Raw genomic sequence first — 21,569 nt, 5'->3', positions numbered from 1 at the left:
CTGTGAGTTCCTGGTAGCAGACCCTCCATAAATATTCTATACATATTTGCCCAATTTTACTGGTTGTGGGATAATCTGCATTTGGGTCTATGTAACATATATATTCAATGAAGATTCTGTTCTTTTGACTTTACTGGCTATCCTATTTGAACAAATGTCTTTTTCATGAAATGAAAACTTTACTTTTACTCACAAGCAAAAGTAAAATAAATTATGGGGAGTGTCTCAATTTTGGTATAGTTTTCAGGGAAGCCCATGACATAGGGCTACATAGGGATTGAGCCTGCCAAATTTGATCTCATTAGCACTGTGTTTTAAATAGCACAGTTACCTGGTCCCCATTGAGTGAAAAAAAGAATCCCGATTCATATAGCACTGACTACCAAACGATTAAATATTACAATCCTATCTCTTTACCCAATCATGTTTTTCAAGGAGGACTTGATACATAATCTTAGGAAAGGTATTTCATCAGTTTCCTTTGCAAGATAGCAATGGAAATAAATAGCAATTATGCAAATATGTAGTTGTGGCACAAGAAAAATCACATTTCATTTTTTTCTAGCAAATAATTCAAAAGAAAATAGTGAACTACTTACCTCTAACTCCAGTTGGTCAATAATGACATTGCTTCCAACAAAACTGGATTTCAGTTCTGTGACCAGTTTTTGCATCTCACTCACTTCTAATTTAAGCAACTCAAAGTCCAGTTTATTGTAAGCAACACTGGTCTCTTCCATGACCTGAATTCTCATGCTTAGGTTTAGGAGTCTCTGTTCAAATAACTGCATTGTTTTAGTATACTCCTTTACCTGAAAGGTGGAAAAGAATCCAGATCAATAACAATATGATTCCCAAAACCCTAACCTTCCTGAATGTGTCCCATCAATTGACAACCAAATCTAAAGGATTTTTCTCTAAAGAAGCTAAATAAAAGCATGTATTTGTGGATTTCAACTAGTCCTCCAACGGGACTGGTTGAAAACAGTGTGACCTTTCATTTCATGTTTTGTAAATATGTCATCATCTCCAGTAATGCATGAAGACATATCATTCTTATACAACAAATAAAAGCACTAGAAAAGCCGAGCAGTCTTGGTTCTGATAACAAGGAAAATGAGGTGACTTGATTTTTATTTTTGATTGCTCTACAAAGGTCAATTTTGAGCACCTAGACTTTTCAGCAATGCACTTCATCTGGCACAACCCTGATTGTCTCCAAAAGCAACAACAATACAAAAAAAAAAAAAAAGTGAAAAAAAGATTTTTTTTAAAATAAAGATCCAAACACCTGGATCTTGGATATCCTTTGCCAAAGAGCTAGCCATACGCTTCTCTGTACTTAATTAAACTGGTACTCAAACAGTAGATTTAGTCTATTAGAAGAATTTATATATTAATATGACCAGAGCTTACCTTCTTCTGATGTAGATTTGACATAAACTTCTGACATAGATTTTTATTTTTGGTTGCTCTACAAAAGCTAATCTTGAGCATCTAGACTTTTCAGCAGTATTGTAAAATGGCTATCAAGGTCTTGGACACCCTTGGCTAAAGAACTAGCCATGGACTTCTCTGTATTTAATTAAGCTGGTATTCAGACAGTAGACTTCATCTGTTAGAAGCATTTATAGCTTAGTAAGATCTTCCAAAGCTTACGTTCTTTTGGTATAGAACTGGAAAATCCAAGGTCACTTTTACACCATGATAAGCCATTACAGTAGGACTTGTGAGGAGTTTTGAAAAGGCATGAACAAGAGCTATGTGGTATGATAAGCCATGAAGTAATTGCAATTGTACAAGTGGAGAGAGTCATACCATCCTACCCCAGCCCACCTCAATAAGAGAGTAGATATCTTTATGTTACTGAGGTCTAATGGAAACACCAACTTAACATGCACTCTATAAGTGTGTGTACAACAGTAAAACTGCACATTTCATTAAATGCACCTACATTTATTCCAAGAACTGATTATTGCAATCAGACCTTCAAATTACACATTTGTTGCATATATTTGAATGTCTGATCATTAAGTTAAAATATTTCCCAAAATTCCCTCAGTGTATTTAGTATGTAATTGGAATCTCCAAATGGATATTTCAATAAACACAGTTGGTGGTTCTTTCTGTGCACGATCTCTTAAGAAAATGTCAGGGCTTTTTAAAGAACTTGCTTATTAAAAGTTGCTGGCTTTATTTTTCTCTTCTTGCTTTAGTCATACATTGCAAGCAGGCTGCATTAATGTCACAAAGCAAGACCACAATGTCTAGATTAATTCAATGCCAGATGCTCCCCCACCATCAAATCAAATGCACAAGTATAGATGACAAGAGAGTATGTTAGTGTAAAATATCTACAAGTTTTAATGGATGAAAGATTAATATGAACAATAGAGATTTTATTAATTTGTTGTTGTTCAATTATTTCAGTTATGTCTATCTCGTTGTGACCCCATTTGGAGATGGTTTTTTGTTTTGTTTTATTTTGTTTGTTTTTGGCAGACACTGCAGTGCTTTGTCATTCCCTTTTCTAACTCATTTTGCAAATATGGAACTGAGGCAAATAGGGTTAAATGACTTGCCCAGGGTCACAAAGCTAGTAAATGCCAGATTTGAACTCAGAAAGAACTCAGAAAGAAGTCCAGGTCCAGAGATCTATCTACTGCATCATCTCTCTGTTCCATTTTTCAAAATAATATGACCATAATAACATGAGAATATGGTAAGAAATCCAAACCAAAAAAAGCAGTGATTATAGCTCTTTAGGAGCTGGAGTAGGTCAGTGATTTTATGCCTAGTGGGGAAACTCTTTCTGCCAATATAGATTAGCATTTTCCCTTTAGTTTAAGTTTCCGATAACTGTCTATGGTTCTGAGGTAGAATGCCCAGGATCACACAACCGTGATCACACAGTCACAGGCAGGACATTTAAATCCAAGTTTCTTTGGCACTGAAGCTAATTGTTTTTTTTTATCCACCCTCACATTGCTTCTTATATGCTACCTCTGAGTCTATGTCACTGGACCCTTTATGGGTAGAATTTTGATATCTGCCCAATAATTTCTTGGTTACTGAAACCTTAGAGGAAAGGACAAGGGGAAGGGACCTTCATAGCAAAGTAAACAAATTAGGAGAAATGGTTCCACCATACTTGGACTTGGTCAAATAACATCTGAAACAGTGTTTGATTTTTGGCATTACATTTTAGGAAAGGGACTGACAAACTAGAGACCATCAAAATAAAGGGAGTGGGAGTAGGATATTAAGATGACTGGAGACTAGGTCATACAAGATCAGATTGAAAGAAGAAATTATACTTACCTTTGAGAAGAGATTTGTAGTAGCAGAGAGGTACACAGTAAAAATATTATCCAAAAACTTGAAAGGTTTTCATACCAAAAATAAAGAATTAGATTTAACCTACATGGTCTCAAAGGGAAGAACCAAAGAGGAATTGGTAGAAATTACAGATACTAAACAATATTAAGCCCAATATGAGAAAACTTCTCTAACAATTAAAACTGACTACAAATAGAATGGGATATTTTTAGAGGTAGCGAGTTTAGCAACACCGGAATTATGTAAGCAAAGGCTGAATATTCATTTGTCAGAGATCCTATACAGTTAAGTGTTCTTAGTGTGGCATCTGTGAATTTTGTAAATAGATAACTATGTTCAGTATAATTTCCTTTGTAATCATGTATTTTATTGAATGTATTTAGAAATAGTATTCTGCAAAGAGATCTATGAGCCTCATCAGATTTCCTATGTATTTTATTTTATGCATTTAGAAATGGTATTCTGCAAAGAGAACCTTGGGCTTCATCAGACTTCCAAAAGGGTCTGTGATATGAAAAAGATTATTTTTCATGTTGGAGTTGGGCTAAATAATCACCATGGTCTCTTCTAAATCTAAGATTCTTCCATTTTTTGCCCAAAGGCAGTCTTGTGTCTCTGTCATTTCTACCCTCCCACTTAAATCAGCCATGTAAATTTGACTAGACTCATAGACCACAAACTGGAAAGAACCTAGGCTACAGGCAAATCAGGCAGGGAATAAAAGTAGAAAATGCAGCCTCTAACACTGCTACTATATTTCTCCAGGCTACTGATGCTCACTGTCATCAAATATCTAATCATCAAATTTGACAAACCTAAGCAACAATGGTGACATTTAGGTGGGTACATGGATTTTTTAAAATTGCCTGAAACCTCTTAAGATTCTATCAGAAGCACATACACATGTACAAGATGACTGAGTTTCTGTTTCCATGAAAACCGGGAACAGACTCACATATTGTCAGGAATAGTGAGCCAAAATTTTGCAGAAATCCAAGTTTTGGAAAGAAATCTGCTTATTGGCTTTTGGTTTTGTTAGCTCTTGGAACTAATGAAATATTTCTCAGCATTCCTTGAATATTTTGGTGATTCAGTGCAGTTATTGTTCTGCAAAAGAGGAAGCTAGCCACCATATCTACTCAAGGAAATGTAGCTCTTGCACAGTTTACAAAAAAGTCCAAATGTGTCCTCGGCACCATACTTCCCACAAAAATGTAAGAGTGTTTTGTCTTTGTCTGCCACAAAATGAAGAGGCTCTATAGTGTCATTTTTTTTAAATGGATGAAAATTTTAGTGAAAAGAACTTAAAGAAAAAAAATAGATTTTTGGTCTAGTCCCTGTAGGTGACATTTAATTCAACAATGTTTTGAACAGACTAAAAGGCTTAACACAATGGGAATTCTGAGAGGAGGAGGTGAGGTTCCTAGGTTTGAGTAAAATTATTTTACATGTGATCTTCCTCTGTGATTTAAATGGATTACCAGCATAAATTTTCCACACCATGCCACTAATTTGTACAAGAGATTCAGAGAAGGGACACCAACAGCCAAAGTTATTATTTATCCTTCATTCTCAAAAAGGACCAATGACATCAGGAGGGTGATACTCTGACTTGCAAATAAATTGGATTTAAGTGAGACAGAGTTATGCAAAGTTCTTGGTCTCATTCCTCTAGTCATAAGAGTTCAGGGGCAAGACACAGGTTAAGATGATTGGTGAGAACCATTTGGTTAGAGCATTGGTCAACCATCCTAAATATGGTACCAAATCCAAATTGGTCACTAAAAATACCTTTTGACTGACATCTTACATATCCTCCTGCTTACTAAAAATCCTGTCATTATGGATTTATATAATGTTTCTTCACTTGTAATATGAAGCATTTGAGCTATATAGTCCCTGAAATATAATGGAAAAAGTGTTGGTTTTAGATTTCAAGAACCTGAAGTTCAAATAAATTTGGACAAATCTCTTAGTGTTTCCAGATTTCAGTTCCTCTCTAAAATGAGAGGGAGATGGACTTAAGGACTTCTAATTTCCTTTCCAAATCTAAATCTATGGATTCATAGATTTAGACCTAGAAAGGAAGGAATCTTAGAAACCATCCAAACCCTTAACAAGAAAATTGAGAAAGTCCTGAAGAAATTAAAGTACTTGCCCTGGATCACACAAATAATGTCTTAGGCAAGATTTGAACATAGGCCTTGATGATATCAAATCCAGGACTCAACCACTGTAATACATTGACTATTTTACAATGACTTTCAGTTCTGTATCTCTGTGATTCTATTTGGGATTCAGGTCAATAGCATGCCCCTCAGGGCTTCCCTTTATTTATGTTATATCCTTCCTGCTCTGTTAATGGACTCTAAGAATGGAAACTAATTTCTTCCACTCCTTACTAGGACTGTGGCCTTGTTCTATTTCTATAATTAGCATGCTGTTGTCTATTGAGCTAAAAAGCGAGTCTTGTTTGTGTTTCTATAGGCTTCTCCAAATCAAGGTCTTTAATAATGCCAATGGATTTTTAAGTGGATTCATTTTTTGTTTTCTTAAACAGTAAAACTAATTAGGTCAACCAGGTTACAAAATGATTTGGTTGTTAAGAACCATAATAGACACAGATCTATTATTTTTTAACCTGTCAAGCCCTGTATCACCAATTGCTCCAAATTAATGTCCTATAAGCATCTCAAATTCAACATATCCAAAATGCAACTTTTTCCTCATAAAACATTACAATTTCTCCATCTTTCTCTCTTTTCATTGAGTCTGCCATCTTCTAGGCACCAACATTCATAATCTTGGAATAATCATAAACTTTCCCTTCTCCCATATTCAATCAATCTATTAAACTATCAAGTCTTAGCAATTCTCCCATGAACATTGCTTTCATCTATTCCCTTTCTCTCTACACACTTTGATACCATGCTAGTTTAGTTACTCATCACCTCTTATGGACTATTGTAATAGCCTCTCTATTGATCTCTCTGTTTTCAGTCTTACCTCCTTCCAAATCCACAGTAGCCAAAATTATTCCAAAACAGGTTTTATATTTCTCTGCTCAATAAATTTGGTGACTTTTATTGACTCAAAATTCAAATTCCCCAGTTTATTTATAGATATTAACAATCTAACTCTTGTTTACTTTTCCAGACTAATTTTATAATGCTTCCCTTCATGCATTCTAGATTCCAGTCAAATTGGACTGCCCCTGTAAAATATAAACTTCTTGAGAGCAGGGCATGCTATTTATATGATCTTTGTACTTCCAGGGAATGGCAAAGCATCTTGAAACATCACTACTTAATTAATGTATGACAAAGCTTCTTCTCAAAAGGAGATGAGGAAAAAGATCCCTTTCCTTTGTTTACAAAGTCAGGGGACAATGAGCATCAAATATTGTAAGTGATATTAGACTTGGTTGATATATACTTTAGTTCTTGCCAAACTGCTTTTTTTTTTCCTTTTTCTTTATTTTTTTCTTTTTGTTATAAGAGATGGATTGCTGGTTAGGAGGTGGGATGGGCTGTCCAAAATGGAAGTGATTTAAAAGCAAAAATTCAAAAAAAAGAGAAAAATGTGTTTTGAGCTGATCTGATAAAAAAAGATCAACATGTTATCTTCTCTTTTTGATAACTAACATTTATATACATTTTAAGGTTTACAAAACATTTTACATGTATTAAACAAGTCTTGCAAAATTTGTATGTATAAAACTTCATAACAACTTTTTGAGCTGGATATTATTATAATACTCTTCATATTATAGATGAGTAGTTAAGTCATAGCTGAAGGTCACAAAGCTAATAAGGGGAGAAGGATGACTCAAACTCAAGTCTTCTTAACTCCAAGTCTTTCTTTTTATCCTTTACACCAGTGAATAGAGAATCAAACCAACTCAGAAAGAGAGAAAGAAAGAGAGAAAGAGAGAAAGAAAGAAAGAGAGAGAGAAAGAAAGAAAGAGAGAAAGAGAGAAAGAAAGAAAGAAAGAAAGAAAGAAAGAAAGAAAGAAAGAAAGAAAGAAAGAAAGAAAGAAAGAAGAAGAAGAAAGAAAGAAAGAAAGAAAGAAAGAAAGGAAGAAGGAAGGAAGGAAGGAAGGAAGGAAGGAAGGAAGGAAGGAAGGAAGGAAGGAAGGAAGAAAAAGATCATAAAAGGGATGAGAGAAAGTTTCTGAAAAGATGCTAATATGAGAGTTATGTCTTAAATAAGAGTAAGGAGGTTAAAAACAGTCCAAGTTTAGTTGTGCATAGAGCCCATCCCACCTCCAGCATGCCATAGAGCAAGGACAACCATTGACACTGCTCCCAAGGTGCCGAGGAAGAGCCAATAATGAGAGCTCTTCCAGGGTGTGGAAGTACACTCGGGCATACCCAGTCTATAATATATACTCACCAGTCTCTAGCATAAAGAATAGCTTGAGCACTGGGAAAGCTCACTAGAGAGCTAATAACTAGGGAATAGAATTACAAGTTTAACAGTTAGTTAAAATCTGGAAAATTATTTATGGAGAAGAACATGGAATCAAAATCTGGAAAAGTAGGTTAGAGTCAGATCACACAAAATCCTACCTTCTACACTATGGAGTTTGTATTCGGTAGTTTTGATGACATTACTGATAGAATTCGTGTCTTCCTGAGGCGAAAATAGAATAATTTGTCATTGGCTTCTGATAAAGCAGTCTGGAATAGCAGAAATAGCACTGGACTAGAAGTTGAGAAAGCTGGATTCCAGTTGCAACTGAACCAATTAACTGACATGTAACTGAGCAAGTTATTTAACTTCTGAAAACTGTTTACAGATCTGTAAAATAGGTTTTATGATACCTGCCTTGCCTTATTTCATAAAATTATGGTAAGGATCAAATGACACAGAATATATGAATTAGCTTTGAAACATAAAATGTAGTCAAGTCTGCTAGATGGCACAGTGGATAGAGTACTAGCCCTACAGTTAGGAATACCTGAGTTCAAATCCAGTCTCAGAGATTTAGTAGCTGTGTGATCCTAAGCAAGTCACTTAACCTCTGCTTACCTTAATGCATTGGAGAAGAAAATAGCAAACCATTCCATAATCCCTGCCAAGAAAACCTCATGGACAGTATGGCCCATAGTGTCAAAAAAAGAATCATATACAACCAAATATCAACAACAGTCTCCCAGGGTTATTGTGATTATCCAATGATAATGTAGCAGGTATAGTAGGTGCTTAATAAATGTTTGTTTCTTTCCTTCTAATGCCCAATTGCAAGTTATCTACAGAAGTATGGTTCCATCAGGACCCACTCAAGAATTTTTCTCCCAATTTATAACTGTTGTTCAGACCTGAGAGTTTTTCCACCTACTTTACTTTCCTTCCTTGCCAATTATTAACAAGGCAGCTGCTGCCTGCCCCGACTTACAGACTGGGAATTAAATGTCCCATATTCATGGATCTGCCAAGTTACACATTCCCCCTTAAGCAGCATGCAGATTTCAAACTGTCCTTCACATTCCTGCCGGCAAGTGAAGACATGTAAATCATTAGCTTCCCTTATTTCAAAGCAAATGATTTTAACTGAAAAGATCTCTACCTAGGATTCTCCTCCACTTGTTATGTTTTTATGCATAACTTCTTATCTACTCTTGATTATGCTAGAATAGGGTTATGAATATTAATGGCTAGAATTTATAATTTAGTGCTGTGCCTTTCCTGCTGATTAATTCAAGGACATTTTATTTCTTAAGAAGCTTGGCTCCTGGAGCAGTCAAACACATTTCTTGGACACCTCATTTAAACTTGGAATATTTATCTACCAATTCGAGTTGAAAGCAGGGTCTCATCCTCACAATAATTTTATTTTAAAGGATAACTATGTTTGAAATTGAGGCAGTTGAGCTTAAAATTGCCAGGAAAACTTATTTTGAATCTTGCAGTAAAACCACAAGATGGTAATAAATTAATAGTTGGATAAAATGGTAATTCAAAATGTAAGCATCTTATTGCTGAGTCTTCATTGATGATGTATATGGAAGTCTTTTCTAATTGGCTTTTAAACTTGGCCAAGACAGTGGGAGATGCCAAAATTGGCACTCTCTGTCACTTTACATCAGTTGACTTCAAATTATTTTTGCCTTATTTCCTTTTGGATTCTTCCTTCTATCCCTCCTACGCTCAGATGCTCAAAGAAGAATATGTCATCCCTAAAGCACAGCTTAGAACAGTCAATGAGGCTAAGAAGGTTCTTTTGGTCAATGGGGCAAAGCTGTGGTTCAAACTCCCAGGGCAGTCTTCTCTTAGTTCCTCCAGAAGCTTAGCTTATCTCATCTAATGCACCAGTGCCTCCACCAAGGCAATTTATAGCTAGAAACCAATACCTAGAGAAAAAAAGAAAGTATAAGAAAAGTAGTGAGAAGAAAAGAAAAGAAGGAATAGAAATTGCATGGAATGGAAGAAAGAAAAGATAGAAAAAGGAAGATTAAGTCTGGAGTAAAAGGAAGGAAACAAAAATAGAAGAGAATAAGAAAGGGACATGAAGAAAAGGGAAAGAAAAGAAAAAGAGAGAGGAAATTAAAGAAGGAGGAAAAGAATAAAAAGGCTGGAGAAAAGACAAAGAGAAAAAGGGATGAAGAAAACATAAGAAAAGAGAGTATAAAGAGAAAGAGGATCAAAAAAGGAAGAAGGAATGAAAGAAAAGGAGAGAAAAATAAAATCAAGATAGTAAGGAAAATACAAAAATAATAACATAGGATGGAGAAAAAGAAAAAATCCTGGGAAAGAATCATAATGCCTCTTGAAGGCATTTATACATTTATACATGACACAGCTAATTTGTATTTTCTTTATAAACCTACTATCCATTGAAGTCATCTTCCAGTGCTTCATCATAGCATAGAGGTAAACCTGTATTCTTGAAGGCTTCCAATAAAGAATAAGCTCTGCCAAATCCTAGCAAACAGGAAAAAAAAATCTTCTAACATAGTAATGGCTATCTATATCCTGAGGCCTTGAATCCCTGAATCCATTGTCAGATGAAAAAAAAAAAATGATTGGAGATGTCTAGCCTCTTTAGAGAAGAAAAGATTTGGGAAGTGGGATTAAGGGAAATATGATATCTGTCCTTACGTATTTGAAGGACTGTCATTCAGAGGAGGAATTAGACTAGTTCTGTTCATCCACAGAGGACAGAGCCAGCAGTGGGTAGACACTGCAAAAAAAAAAAAAATTTCGTTTAAGGTCAGGAAAAAACTTCTTAAAAATTTGAGTTACCCAAAAGTGAAATGGGACACCTCTAAAAGTGATGGGTCCTCCTTCCTTGAAGATCTTTAAAAAGAGGCTAGATGTCCACTTCTTAATTACATTGTAGTGAGGGTTCCTTTCATGTATGGATAGGAGTAAATGGCCACTGAAGTCCTTCCCAGCTTTCCAACTGTTTGATTCTAATCACATTGGCCCACTAGTAGATCAAGAAATTTTCAACCACAAAAACTATCTAATAAGACAGGGAGGAACTTTCAATTTGCATCAATTCAATCAATAATCACAATGAAATTATAAATCCTTCAATTATAAATAAAAGTTACTGGCCTGCATTTTTTGTTCTATAAAAACAAAACTAAGAACCCAGGAGACACTTTGCATACCCACTATTCACCAACACTGCCATATACTCAAAACATGGCCCCACATTCTCACCTTGATATAAAAAGAAAATGTTTACTTACAAAATAAGTGAAACATTGCCCAGTCTGAGTTCACTCATTTTAGTATAAGGGATGGATACTATCTTGGGAGGTAGGAAAGGGGGATGCTTACTTTAGTCAGTTCTTTCTCAAATTTCTCTGTGAGAGCATGAGCTGTGATTTCCAAATTTTCCACCTTCTGAACAGGAAAAGATGTGTCTGGCAGTTCTATCGAACATGTGCAGATTCCATGGTCATCCAGAGAGCCATTGAAATTGGAGAACAGCTGGAAAAACAAATTTCATATATACAGTTCAGAAAAGCTGTCACTGTCAAACTGAATGACAGATCCTCATTTATGAATAGAGTACTCAGAGAGAGGCAGACAAGTGAAGTTAAATACATAAATGAATAGGATTAGAAAAGAATGTAATAACTACTTCATTTTCACAGGTGAGAGCCATGTATTGACATAAGCTACAAGTGAAATTTAGGGGCTAGAGAATTTTTTAAGGAAAAATCAATAGACTAAACTAAAAGAATGGTATTTTATTTGTATAAAGAGGGGAATTTGTAGTCAGAGAACCTGAGAGTCCTAGAGTCAGAGTTCTTAGGGGGTCTTGAAATTGATACCTGTCTCTATTACTGAACTCCAGTATGCCTTCAGAAAAGTCATATCATCCCTCAGGGCTTGGGTTACTTCACTTATAAAATGATGGACATTATTTAAATATCTCACAATTCCAAATCTCACAGACCTTATGAACTCTGAAGAATACTGGAGAAAATCCTTCTCCTACACCCCAGGAAAAAAAAAAAAAACAGGATGCTTCCTCCTCCTCTAGTAACCACAACTGTCCCAAATGGGTTAGCTAAGTCACCATCTTTGTACAAAGGAAAGAACAATACATTTGAGTTTGATTCCTAACTTTATTTCCCACTTTTTTAATGGAACAAGTCATTTAACATCTTTGAGACTCCATGTGTTCATTTGTAAAATGGGAAGATTGGCCTAAAAAAACCTTAAGTTTAAACTCTATGTTCCTATGACCAAATTCTGTTATAAGTTTCACTAATCCAAATGAAAAGGGCCCTCTCTTTTTCTCTTAGTAAAATTGTTCCTCACCAGTTCATCGCTACCTCAACAAGAAGGAAACAACTCCTTTTTAGACCCACTCCCATCAGCTCCAAGTTCCCTGAAATTCCCATACTTCTATTATAATTGTTTCTCAAAAAGAAAATGAACACATACGGATAGCTATATGGCTACCTCTTGGTGGTCTGATTGTCAAATCCCAGGAACAGTGAAGTACAGACGTCTCTGTTAAGCCAGGCAAGTTAGCTGTAGAGTTATATAAGAGGTTGCTTTTCCAAGGTCAATTAAAACTCTTCAGTGTTTGAAAAGAAGAAATATTTTCCTAACTTGATTAGGAACTGAATATATTTTGCATAGGTCTGAAAATCAGGAGTTGTAGATTCTAAGATCAATTCTTGGATCCCAATTTTCTGATCTGCCAAATAAGAAGCTCACACTAAGTGATTATTAATGTTCCTGTTGGTCCTGACATTCTGAAAACAAAATCCCAGTGGTTTTATTTTCTTGTGTCCTTTGGAAATATAGGTCTTATATATCTTGGTTCAAATTTCACCAATTCTACCCCTACTTCCTGACCTTCACACCTTGCAATGAAAGACAAAGGGGGAGAACATGAAGTAGGTTTTCATCTCTTCCACACCTGGAAAAATGTTCAGTTAACACACCCTCCAAAAAAGATGGAGGGAAACTGATTCAGTCATTTGTCTGTAAGAAATGGTAGAGTATATGTTAGTTTGAGGGAAACCTCTTTGCTGAAATCTAATTTTTAAATAATACAGTTTCCTTAAAACATCAGGGTCATGCTTAATTGCCATTGTATATTTTTCAAAAACCTTTCTTTCTTTTGTCCTCTTTCTGCCCTCTTTTGTGCCCCAATTAACATTTTGATTACTATCATCAACATGATTCCCAAACACCCAAAGTCAGTACAGTTTCTGACCTGAGCACTCCTTGGACTTTTTCAATGATTTTATCCGCCTGAGTCAACAGGCGCTTCTGCTTAGGGCTTAGAGCTCAGGCCACAGGATGTCAGCCTGAATGGCTTCTCTGTGAATCTGAACAGCAGTGAACTGCAAAGTTTGAAGGGACTTGGTCCCCGTAGTTCAAGTCTCAGGAAACTGTGATTACATACTCTGTGTGTTCTATTTTCACCAACCACTGTGACTCCAGAACAAGACCAAACTAGATGACCCTATAAACTAGACTTAATCCATCAGGGATCTGTGGACCAATTCAGCTTCCCAGAAATTGAAAAAAAAAGCTTTCAAAAAATTCTATCTCTCCAGGTTTCTTTGGCAAGCACAACAGAAAATGGTATTTGTATCTACTGTATTTTACTTTAACTAAAAGTGTAACACTGAACTCTCATTCTATGACCACAGAGTTGAGGGCATTGAAAAAAAAAAAAAAGGCTTCTGCTAAGGGAAGGGCCAGGCAAAATGGGCCACTGGTGACAATCATCAACCCTATGTCATCCATGGGAACAGTGGGTATGCTCCATGTTATTCAACTCATACAGGAGTTCCTCATACAGGAAGGATCCTATGATCCTGAAAGAGTAGAAACTTAGCTTGACAAGCCATACCTCCTTAGAGTCAGAATTGTGTTATCTGTCTAAACTTGAAAGAAAGATTCCAGTTCAAAGACACTAATACTTTAGCAGTGGGGAGTAACATGGGAAGGAATTCTGAAGAAATTACATCATTATAATAATTCCAAAAAGAAGAAAAGAAGGGAGGAAGAGAAAACTTCAGAAGTATTTGATCAGGGGAGGTTAATTAACTGAGCAATGAGGTGTTAGACTGTACTTCCCTTCTCTGGGAAGTCCTTTCAACTCAAAAAACTGTGGACATTAAGAAGACTCAGGACAACATCTAGGAACCCCTGGCTAATGACTACACTCTTGAAGCAAACCTGAAAGGCATGCAAATGGGACATTTACCTAGTACCTCCTGCCTAGTACAGCCAGCTTGCCAACTCTGTCTTTGGACTTGTCATCAGTCCATCATGCTGTGCTGACTACAAAGTGGCCCATAAATTTAATCAGTGTCTCACAGGAGATATATCACTGCTCTTCAAGTTCAAAGCTGATGATACTAATGGTAATCGCTTTTTTTCTATGGCTAGTGCATAAAACTTACTTGAATGGAAAAACTGAGCTAGAAATTGAAGGAATGTTCTCCTTTCCCCCTAAACTTGGAAAGGAAGTTTGTTTGTACCTTTCAAGGGCAAAAAGGAAAATTAGAGTCACAGTCTTACAAATATCCCAAAATTCTTGAAGAAAGATAACATAACCTGCTGCCAAATAACACAAGATAGAGCAGCCAGCATGGCACAGTGGAAAGAGCCCAACTTCTGCAAAAGACATGAGTTAAAATCCTGCTTCTGATGTTTACAACTCAAACTATATGACCTTGTGTACAAATCCCTTTATATCCCTTGCTTTCATTTTCCTCCTCTTTAAAAATCAGTGAGTTGGACTAGGGAGTCTCTGGGGTCCCTTCCAGATGTAGATCTATGATTATGTATTGAATATCTGTTGTATAGTTCCACCTACATTAGTGGTTGTGTTAAATAAAGCATTTAGCCTCTTTATATCTGTTTCCCCATGAACAAAATGAAGACAATAATAGCTGCCCTAATTCTGTAGGATGAAATCCAGGGAATGTAAATTACCTTGAGCTCCCTAGGAGATGGTTGTGAGCACATATTTTTCTTATTCCAAATTTCAGACTACTCTGATTAAAAACAGGGCCTAGACAACTGCAAAGATCAAGGTGTTAGATAACTGAAAGAATGAATAAATAAATGGATGGATAAACATTTGGAAGGGGACAGTGAACATCTTAAAAGTTTAGAGAGTACTATGTTTGACACCAGCCCAGTGACAGTTTAAAGGCAAAAGGTTTACACCACCATTTTCAAAGGGTTCATCAGGCTTGAAAGTCCACAGCAAATTATAAGAACCCAATCTGGTGGCTTAGGAAAACCAGATTTACAATAGAAGTGACATCTAGTCTTTAACAAAGAATAGTTGGGGGATGCCCAAAGATAATGTAGATTCAAAAGCTATTTTATCTAACAGGAATAGTTTGCAGCTAGATGACAGAATCATGTATTAGGAGTCTCTGATACTGATTTATCAACTAAAGATAAGTAAAATAGAAAGAAAAGTAAAAACTCTAAGCATGATAGAACTGCAATTTCTTATCTACATTCAAATCATTATCTCCTTGACATCACCTCACAACCAATCAGCATTTTGGATTTCTCTGCATCCTGACCCACTTCTATCTAGCTAAGGGAGCTGACTCGTGTCTGACCCAAATGCTGATGTCTGATTGGTTGGTGAAGAGGGCTGATGAATGATTCATATTCACTTTCCCCTAAAGGAGAAAAAACAGCAATGAATGCTAATCATATCCAAAAATATTTTAAGGACATGTATTAAAGAAGAGCTTGGATCTGAGTTTGGGCTACTAGGAGTTATTGCCTTGTTTATTATGCTTGCATTTTTAACCTGTATGCTCACTAAATAAAATGGTCCTTTAAAAAATCATTACCACCATTCCTATATATACTCCCTAGAAAAATACAGAGATACATTAAGAGATCTTGAGTCCTTTCAAAGTATGGTTTATTAACATCAATGTTTTAGTTACTATTTAATATACAAAGAATTCCATTTATTTCCTCATTTCTATAAGGATATAATCAAACCTAGATTCTTAATCTTTTATGTATCTTGGACTCAGCTTGGCGAAGCTTTTGAACTCCTTCTTAGAATAATATTTTTATATTCATAAAATAAAACCAACTATATTGAAATATAGTCATCAGAATTTTTTTAAAATAAGCTCAGGGATCTCAACTTAAGAACCACTTATCTACTCAGGAAACAGCATGTATTGTTTTAACATCATTGAATTTAGCTGTCAGAAGAAATGAGTTCTAAATCCAGCTCTGCTATTTACTACCTGTCTGATTTTAAATAAGTCATTACATACCTCTAAATTTCAATTATCATGTCTATAAGAAGGCCAGGCTAGAAGATTTCTAAGGTCCCTTCCAATTCTAAGTTCCAAGATTTGGGAAGTGGAAAGCCTGCTGTTTCCCTACTAATTATTCTCTATTTCCCCCTCTAGTGAGCCCCATACTAAGTATACATATTCTTAAACTATGAAAAGTACTTGAAGAGAAAAATTACTACTGTTACAGTCAAATTGTTCTGTTTCATCAGAAAAATACCTAAAAACCATATATAAGGACCATAAGATCATCCATTATATTCAACTTTTGAATTCTCCCGGTTAAGGAGAAAAGTCTCAGGGACAGGACATGGAATATATGGAAAAGATATTACACTTGCTCTGTTTGGCCCCAAAAAGCAGAACCAGGAACTGGAAGTTGCAAAGAGGAAAAGTTAGATTGGATCTCAGGAAAAAATTCCTTACAATCTGAGCTATCCAAGGGTAATAGGCTGCCTGAATAGTAAGTGGGTAGAGTCTCTATGAATGTCTTTAAAGAGACGTTAGATGAACACCTATTAGCTCAGTGTGTGAATTGGACTATATAATAAGCTCTGAAATCTGCGCTTGTGTAATTCCTCTCTAAATTCAATGATTTTTAACCAATGGACAACTCAGAAGATATACTGGAAAAGAGTTCCTGCAGAAAGAGAGTTCAAGTTGATAAGCAAGTTTTTGTTCTTGTCCTTCATCCTTTCTCCTCCTCCATCTTACTATCTCCCTAAAAGGAAAACTAGGATTCCCTTGTGTCACATTGCACTACTATCCCAGCCCTCTAGGAAAGTGAGTTTACAAAGTTTTAAACTAACCCTATGTAAATTGATAATATATTGAATTTCAATCAAAATATGCTTTGTACAAATAGAAATAGTGATATCTGTAGTGCTTACTTCACAAGGTTATTTTGAGGTTTAAAAGAGATAATGATCATAAAGCAATCTGAAAATTTTTAAAGTCTGCAAAATAAAGTGCTACATAAATATTGCTTATTACTATTGTTATCAATTAATCATTGTCTCATCAACAGGAAAACAACTGATAGTATAGATAGGATGTTGTCATGAATAGCATTCTACTTAAATCTACACTGGGGGACTTTAAAGGGGTCTCTGCATCTATTTTCTTTTTTTTTAATTTTTTAACATTTTTATTTAAAATTTTGATTTCAAAATTCTATTCCTCTCTTCCTCCTTTCCCCCTCTCCCATGGTAGGCAATCAGATATAGGTTATATGTGTGCAGTGATGTAAAATATTTCAACATTAGATATTTTGTACAAAAAGATATTTTTTGAATAAAAAAATGAAAGAAAGTGAATAATATCATGTTTCAGCCTTATTCAACCAATATCAGTTTTTTTTTTCCCTAGAGATGCATAGTTTGCTTCATGATTAGTCCTTTGGAATCATGTTGGATCATTTTATTGCTAAGAATGTCTAAGTCATTCACAGTTTTTCACTGAATCTTGCTGTTACTGGGGACAATGTTCTCCTGATTCTAATCACTTTACTATGCCTCAATTCATATAAGTTTTTCCAGATTTTTCTGAAATTATCCTGTTTTTCATTTCTTATGAACAACAGTATTCCATTACAAACATACATCACAACTTGTTTAGCCATGCCCCAATCGATGGGCATCCTTTTAATTTCTGGTTCTTAGTCACCGCAAAAGAAGTTACTATAATATTTTCCAATGATAAATCTCTTCCTTTCTTGGATATCTTTGGGATATAGACCTAGTAGAGGTATTGCTAAATCAAAGAGTATGAATAGTTTTATAGCCCATGGGTATAGTTCCAACTTGTTCTCCAGAATAGTTGGATTAGTTCACAACTTCATGAACACTACATTGGTTGTCCTAGTTTTCCCACATATCCTCTGAAGTTAATATTTTACTTTTCAGTCATATTAGCCACTCTGATGGATGTTAGGTGGTATCTCAAAATTGTTTTCATTTGCATTTCTCTGATCAATAGTGATTTAGAGCATTTTTTTCTACTTGCATCTATTTTCTTTTGGAGTCACTTTTAAGCAACACCTAAAACATGGAATAAAGTCTGGCCCCAAATTGCTCGTGCTCCAGCTAAGGAGCTAAGATATGACACCTTTTTAGTGAGTAGAAATTATGTTTCTTTTATGAGGGCTGTACCATAAAGAAAATGAGTCAAATTATTTAGCAAGTCCTTAAAGTAAGGCATTTGTGAAATGTTATTGAGAAGCTCAAAGAGCAGAAGGAAAGGCATTAGAATGATTGAAAAGACTGAATGTTAGGATTCAAGGTTTCTTCTTACCTCAGAATGCAGCTGCCCAGTGATGGGGGTGGTCTGAAGGTACAGAAAGGCTAGCAAGATGGCTAAGCCTTTGGTCTTCATCTTGCTGTCTTTGGTGGAATAGACAATATTTAAGAGGAGGTCTGTGGAGGCTTTTTATACTATTCAATGGGAATTTCCCTAAGAAAGAAATTTCTCTGAGCATGTGATTTACGATTAGTTCACACACACACACACACACACACACACGGAGATGTATGACTCATGGTCCTACTCCATAAATTAGCAGCATTGTATACCCCTACATCAGAGCCAATTATCTTCTGCCAATATTAACTTTTGCAATCCTTTGTGAAATGCAATATCTTGTTTCCAGACCTGTACTTTATTTGAAGAAAAGGAGGAGGGGGAGAAGAAGAAGGAAGAGAAGGAGAAGGAGGAGGAGGAAGAAGAAGAAGAAGAATAGGAGAAACTGAAGGAGGAGGAAGAGAAAGAAGAGGAAGGAAAGGAGGAAGAAGAAGAATAGAAGGAGAAATAGAAGGAGAAACAGAAGGAGGAGAAGGAAGAGGATAATTAGAAAGAAGAGGAAAAGGAAGAGAAGATTGGATCAAAACAGTTCCTATGGGTAAGACCACCTGGAGCCATATGAAGGAAAGACAATTATCCATCTTTTCTTTTCTAATAATTTCTTCTCCTTGATGGGCATTTGTTACAAAATGGGGTATAAACAATGAACCTCATCAGTCAGTATCCAGAGGTTCCCTGGGTGCTCTATAATTATGATTTCCAAATGATCCACATAATTCTTTCTCTGTTAGCAGAAGTGAGAAGAAAGAGAATTTCAAGGATGGGAAACAGACAATGCAAAAGCCCAGATGAGAAATGGCCAAAGCACTTTACACACATTATCTGATTTGAGCTTTACAGTCCTCATATTATATGTGTTTGAGTTGTCCAAGCAATACTAAGCATAAAATTACCTCCTCTGACCAGAAAGACACATTTCCAAAAGAACTAGCAAGAAGAAAAAATTTGTCCCCCTTTCCTGAATTGTAGTCCTTCTCATTCCCATTCCCAGTCTCTTTGGTACTCTTTTCCCATTTCAGCAGGCCTAAATTTGGTCCTCTTGTTCAGGTTAGGGAATAAATGCTCCATAAACGTGGATGGGAGCACCTGATCTGTCTCCTAATGAAATTCTCCTCTTTGTCTCTAATTCCTTCAGCCATTCCTCATATGCTATGGACTCCAGGACCTTCATTGTTTTTGTTAGCCTCTTATAGACACTCTCCATCTTATTAATGATCTTTTTAAAAGGTGACACCCGAAACTGAATATAGTATTGTAGATATAGTTGTAACAGATCAAAATATAGAGGGATGGCAGTTCCTTATTCTTGGATGCTATGAATCACCCGTTGCAGTTGAAAGTTGTATTTGGTTTTATTTGGAGTTAGTTTTTTTTTTTTTTTGGGGGGGGGAGAGAAAAGGGGATTGCCATATCACATTTTAAGGATGCTTTTAACTCATATTTAACTTAAACTAAAACTCATATATTTTTATGATGTGAACTTCAGAATGGCTATATCTCTTCCATTTTGGGTAGGTGACAATAATTTTTAAGTGTAAGACTTTTAACTTTTTCCCTATTAAATTTCATTTTTTTAGATTTAACCTAGAGTTATAAATCTTTTACCTTCTCTGGGCCTCAATTTCCCCCTTAGTGAAAGGGGGAGAATTTTTTATACCTTTAAGGACTGACCCCACAAGATCATTATAAGTCTTAAATGGTTAGTAAATGTAAAGCACTCTGCAGAAGATTAAACTCAAGGTGCAAAATGTAAATGACAGATTGAGGGAGGAAATGGGTAGAAAAAATGACACCCATATTGACCATCTGAAAGGGTTTTTATAAGGAGAGCACTTTGTTCTACATTAAAGCACTAAGACTCCAGGTATTGTTTCTATGACAAATGGAGCAATTCACCCTGTCTCTCCTCCATCCACACACTAACACACACACACACACACACACACACACACACACACAACTCTAACCTGAGAGGAGTGATCCTCCCATTAGGCTTATGGTAGACTCTTCTCTTCTGTTTTGTTTTGTTTTTTTTTTAACAATCTTCAGAATAATAACTCTAATTTATTCAGTAGCCATAGAAGCATGAGAGCCCTGGTGATGCCTGGATAATGAGATTATTAATAATAATGGTTTGATCAGTCCCTCTGCAAATACCTTTGTTCTGGAGAAACAACAGATCTGCTAGTTATTACCTGACTCAGAGATAGGAGGAAGTTCTCAGGGATAGAAATCACACAGTATATGATTTATAAAATATATTCAGAAACTCTGTGTTCTCTCCAGTGTTAAGGCTCACAATGAGTAATGGGACATTCCACACTTGAATCTTACATGGAAGCTTTTGTTTTCATATCTTTTTTTATGGGAATGTTCCAAAATTGCATTTTACAAACCATTGTGACACATGGGGAAATGGTTTTTCCCTTATATCAAGCATTATCCTGGAATGTTGAAAAATAAAATGAAATATGTCATTGTTCCTTTGTAAGATATATCCATATGTGTTTGTAAAGTCTGGGTTTGGTATCATCCATTCCTCAATTTAGTTCTGCCCCCCAAAACTTCCACTCTGTCGTGTCATCAAGCTAGATAACACACACACACACACACACACACACACACACACACACATATACACTAGGATGCAATTAAACAAACATTTATCAAATGCCCACTATGTATAAAGTTGCTGGGGATATAATAGTGGAAAATTATGTAGTTCCTATAACAAGAAGTTTATAGCCATGTATTGGAATAAATGGACAAAATAAAGAAAATAAAGGGATATGACTTATCCCACAGGTATCTAATTTCAAAAGAGGACTTCTGAAATCTGTTTGTCTCTGTCCTCTTCAGGAGCAACTTAACTTTTGTATTATTGTTATAAGGTCACGATTATAAATTTTGAATTAGAAGAACCTGGAACCAGAAAAGAGAAGGAAAAAGGTAGAGAAAGACCATATATTAGGTGTCTCCCACATGCAGGGCACTAGGCATTTTACAGTTGAGGAAACTGAGCCAGATAGAGTTGAAGTGATTTGCCCATGATCACACATTTAGTAAATGTCCAAAACTAGAAACTCA

At 35.7% G+C, this 21,569-nt stretch overlaps 1 protein-coding gene across 1 annotated transcript in view; it reads right to left on the bottom strand.

Moving 5' to 3' along the window:
- Positions 1-18,566, bottom strand: part of OLFM4 (olfactomedin 4) — a 38,381-nt gene extending 19,815 nt beyond the window's left edge. The window contains exons 1-3 of the mRNA XM_051983885.1: positions 18,417-18,566; positions 11,134-11,286; positions 600-812 (exon numbers count right to left, since the gene is read on the bottom strand). Of these exons, the coding sequence (XP_051839845.1) occupies positions 600-812; positions 11,134-11,286; positions 18,417-18,497 (447 nt within the window). The 5' untranslated portion in view covers positions 18,498-18,566. The remainder of the gene's footprint in view (positions 1-599; positions 813-11,133; positions 11,287-18,416) is intronic.
- Between the last annotated feature and the right edge of the window lie 3,003 nt (positions 18,567-21,569).

This window comes from Antechinus flavipes, chromosome 3 (genome assembly GCF_016432865.1).
Source record: "Antechinus flavipes isolate AdamAnt ecotype Samford, QLD, Australia chromosome 3, AdamAnt_v2, whole genome shotgun sequence".
In the NCBI taxonomy this organism is placed as follows: Eukaryota; Metazoa; Chordata; class Mammalia; order Dasyuromorphia; family Dasyuridae; genus Antechinus; species Antechinus flavipes.
This window is presented reverse-complemented; position numbering and strand designations above follow the sequence as displayed.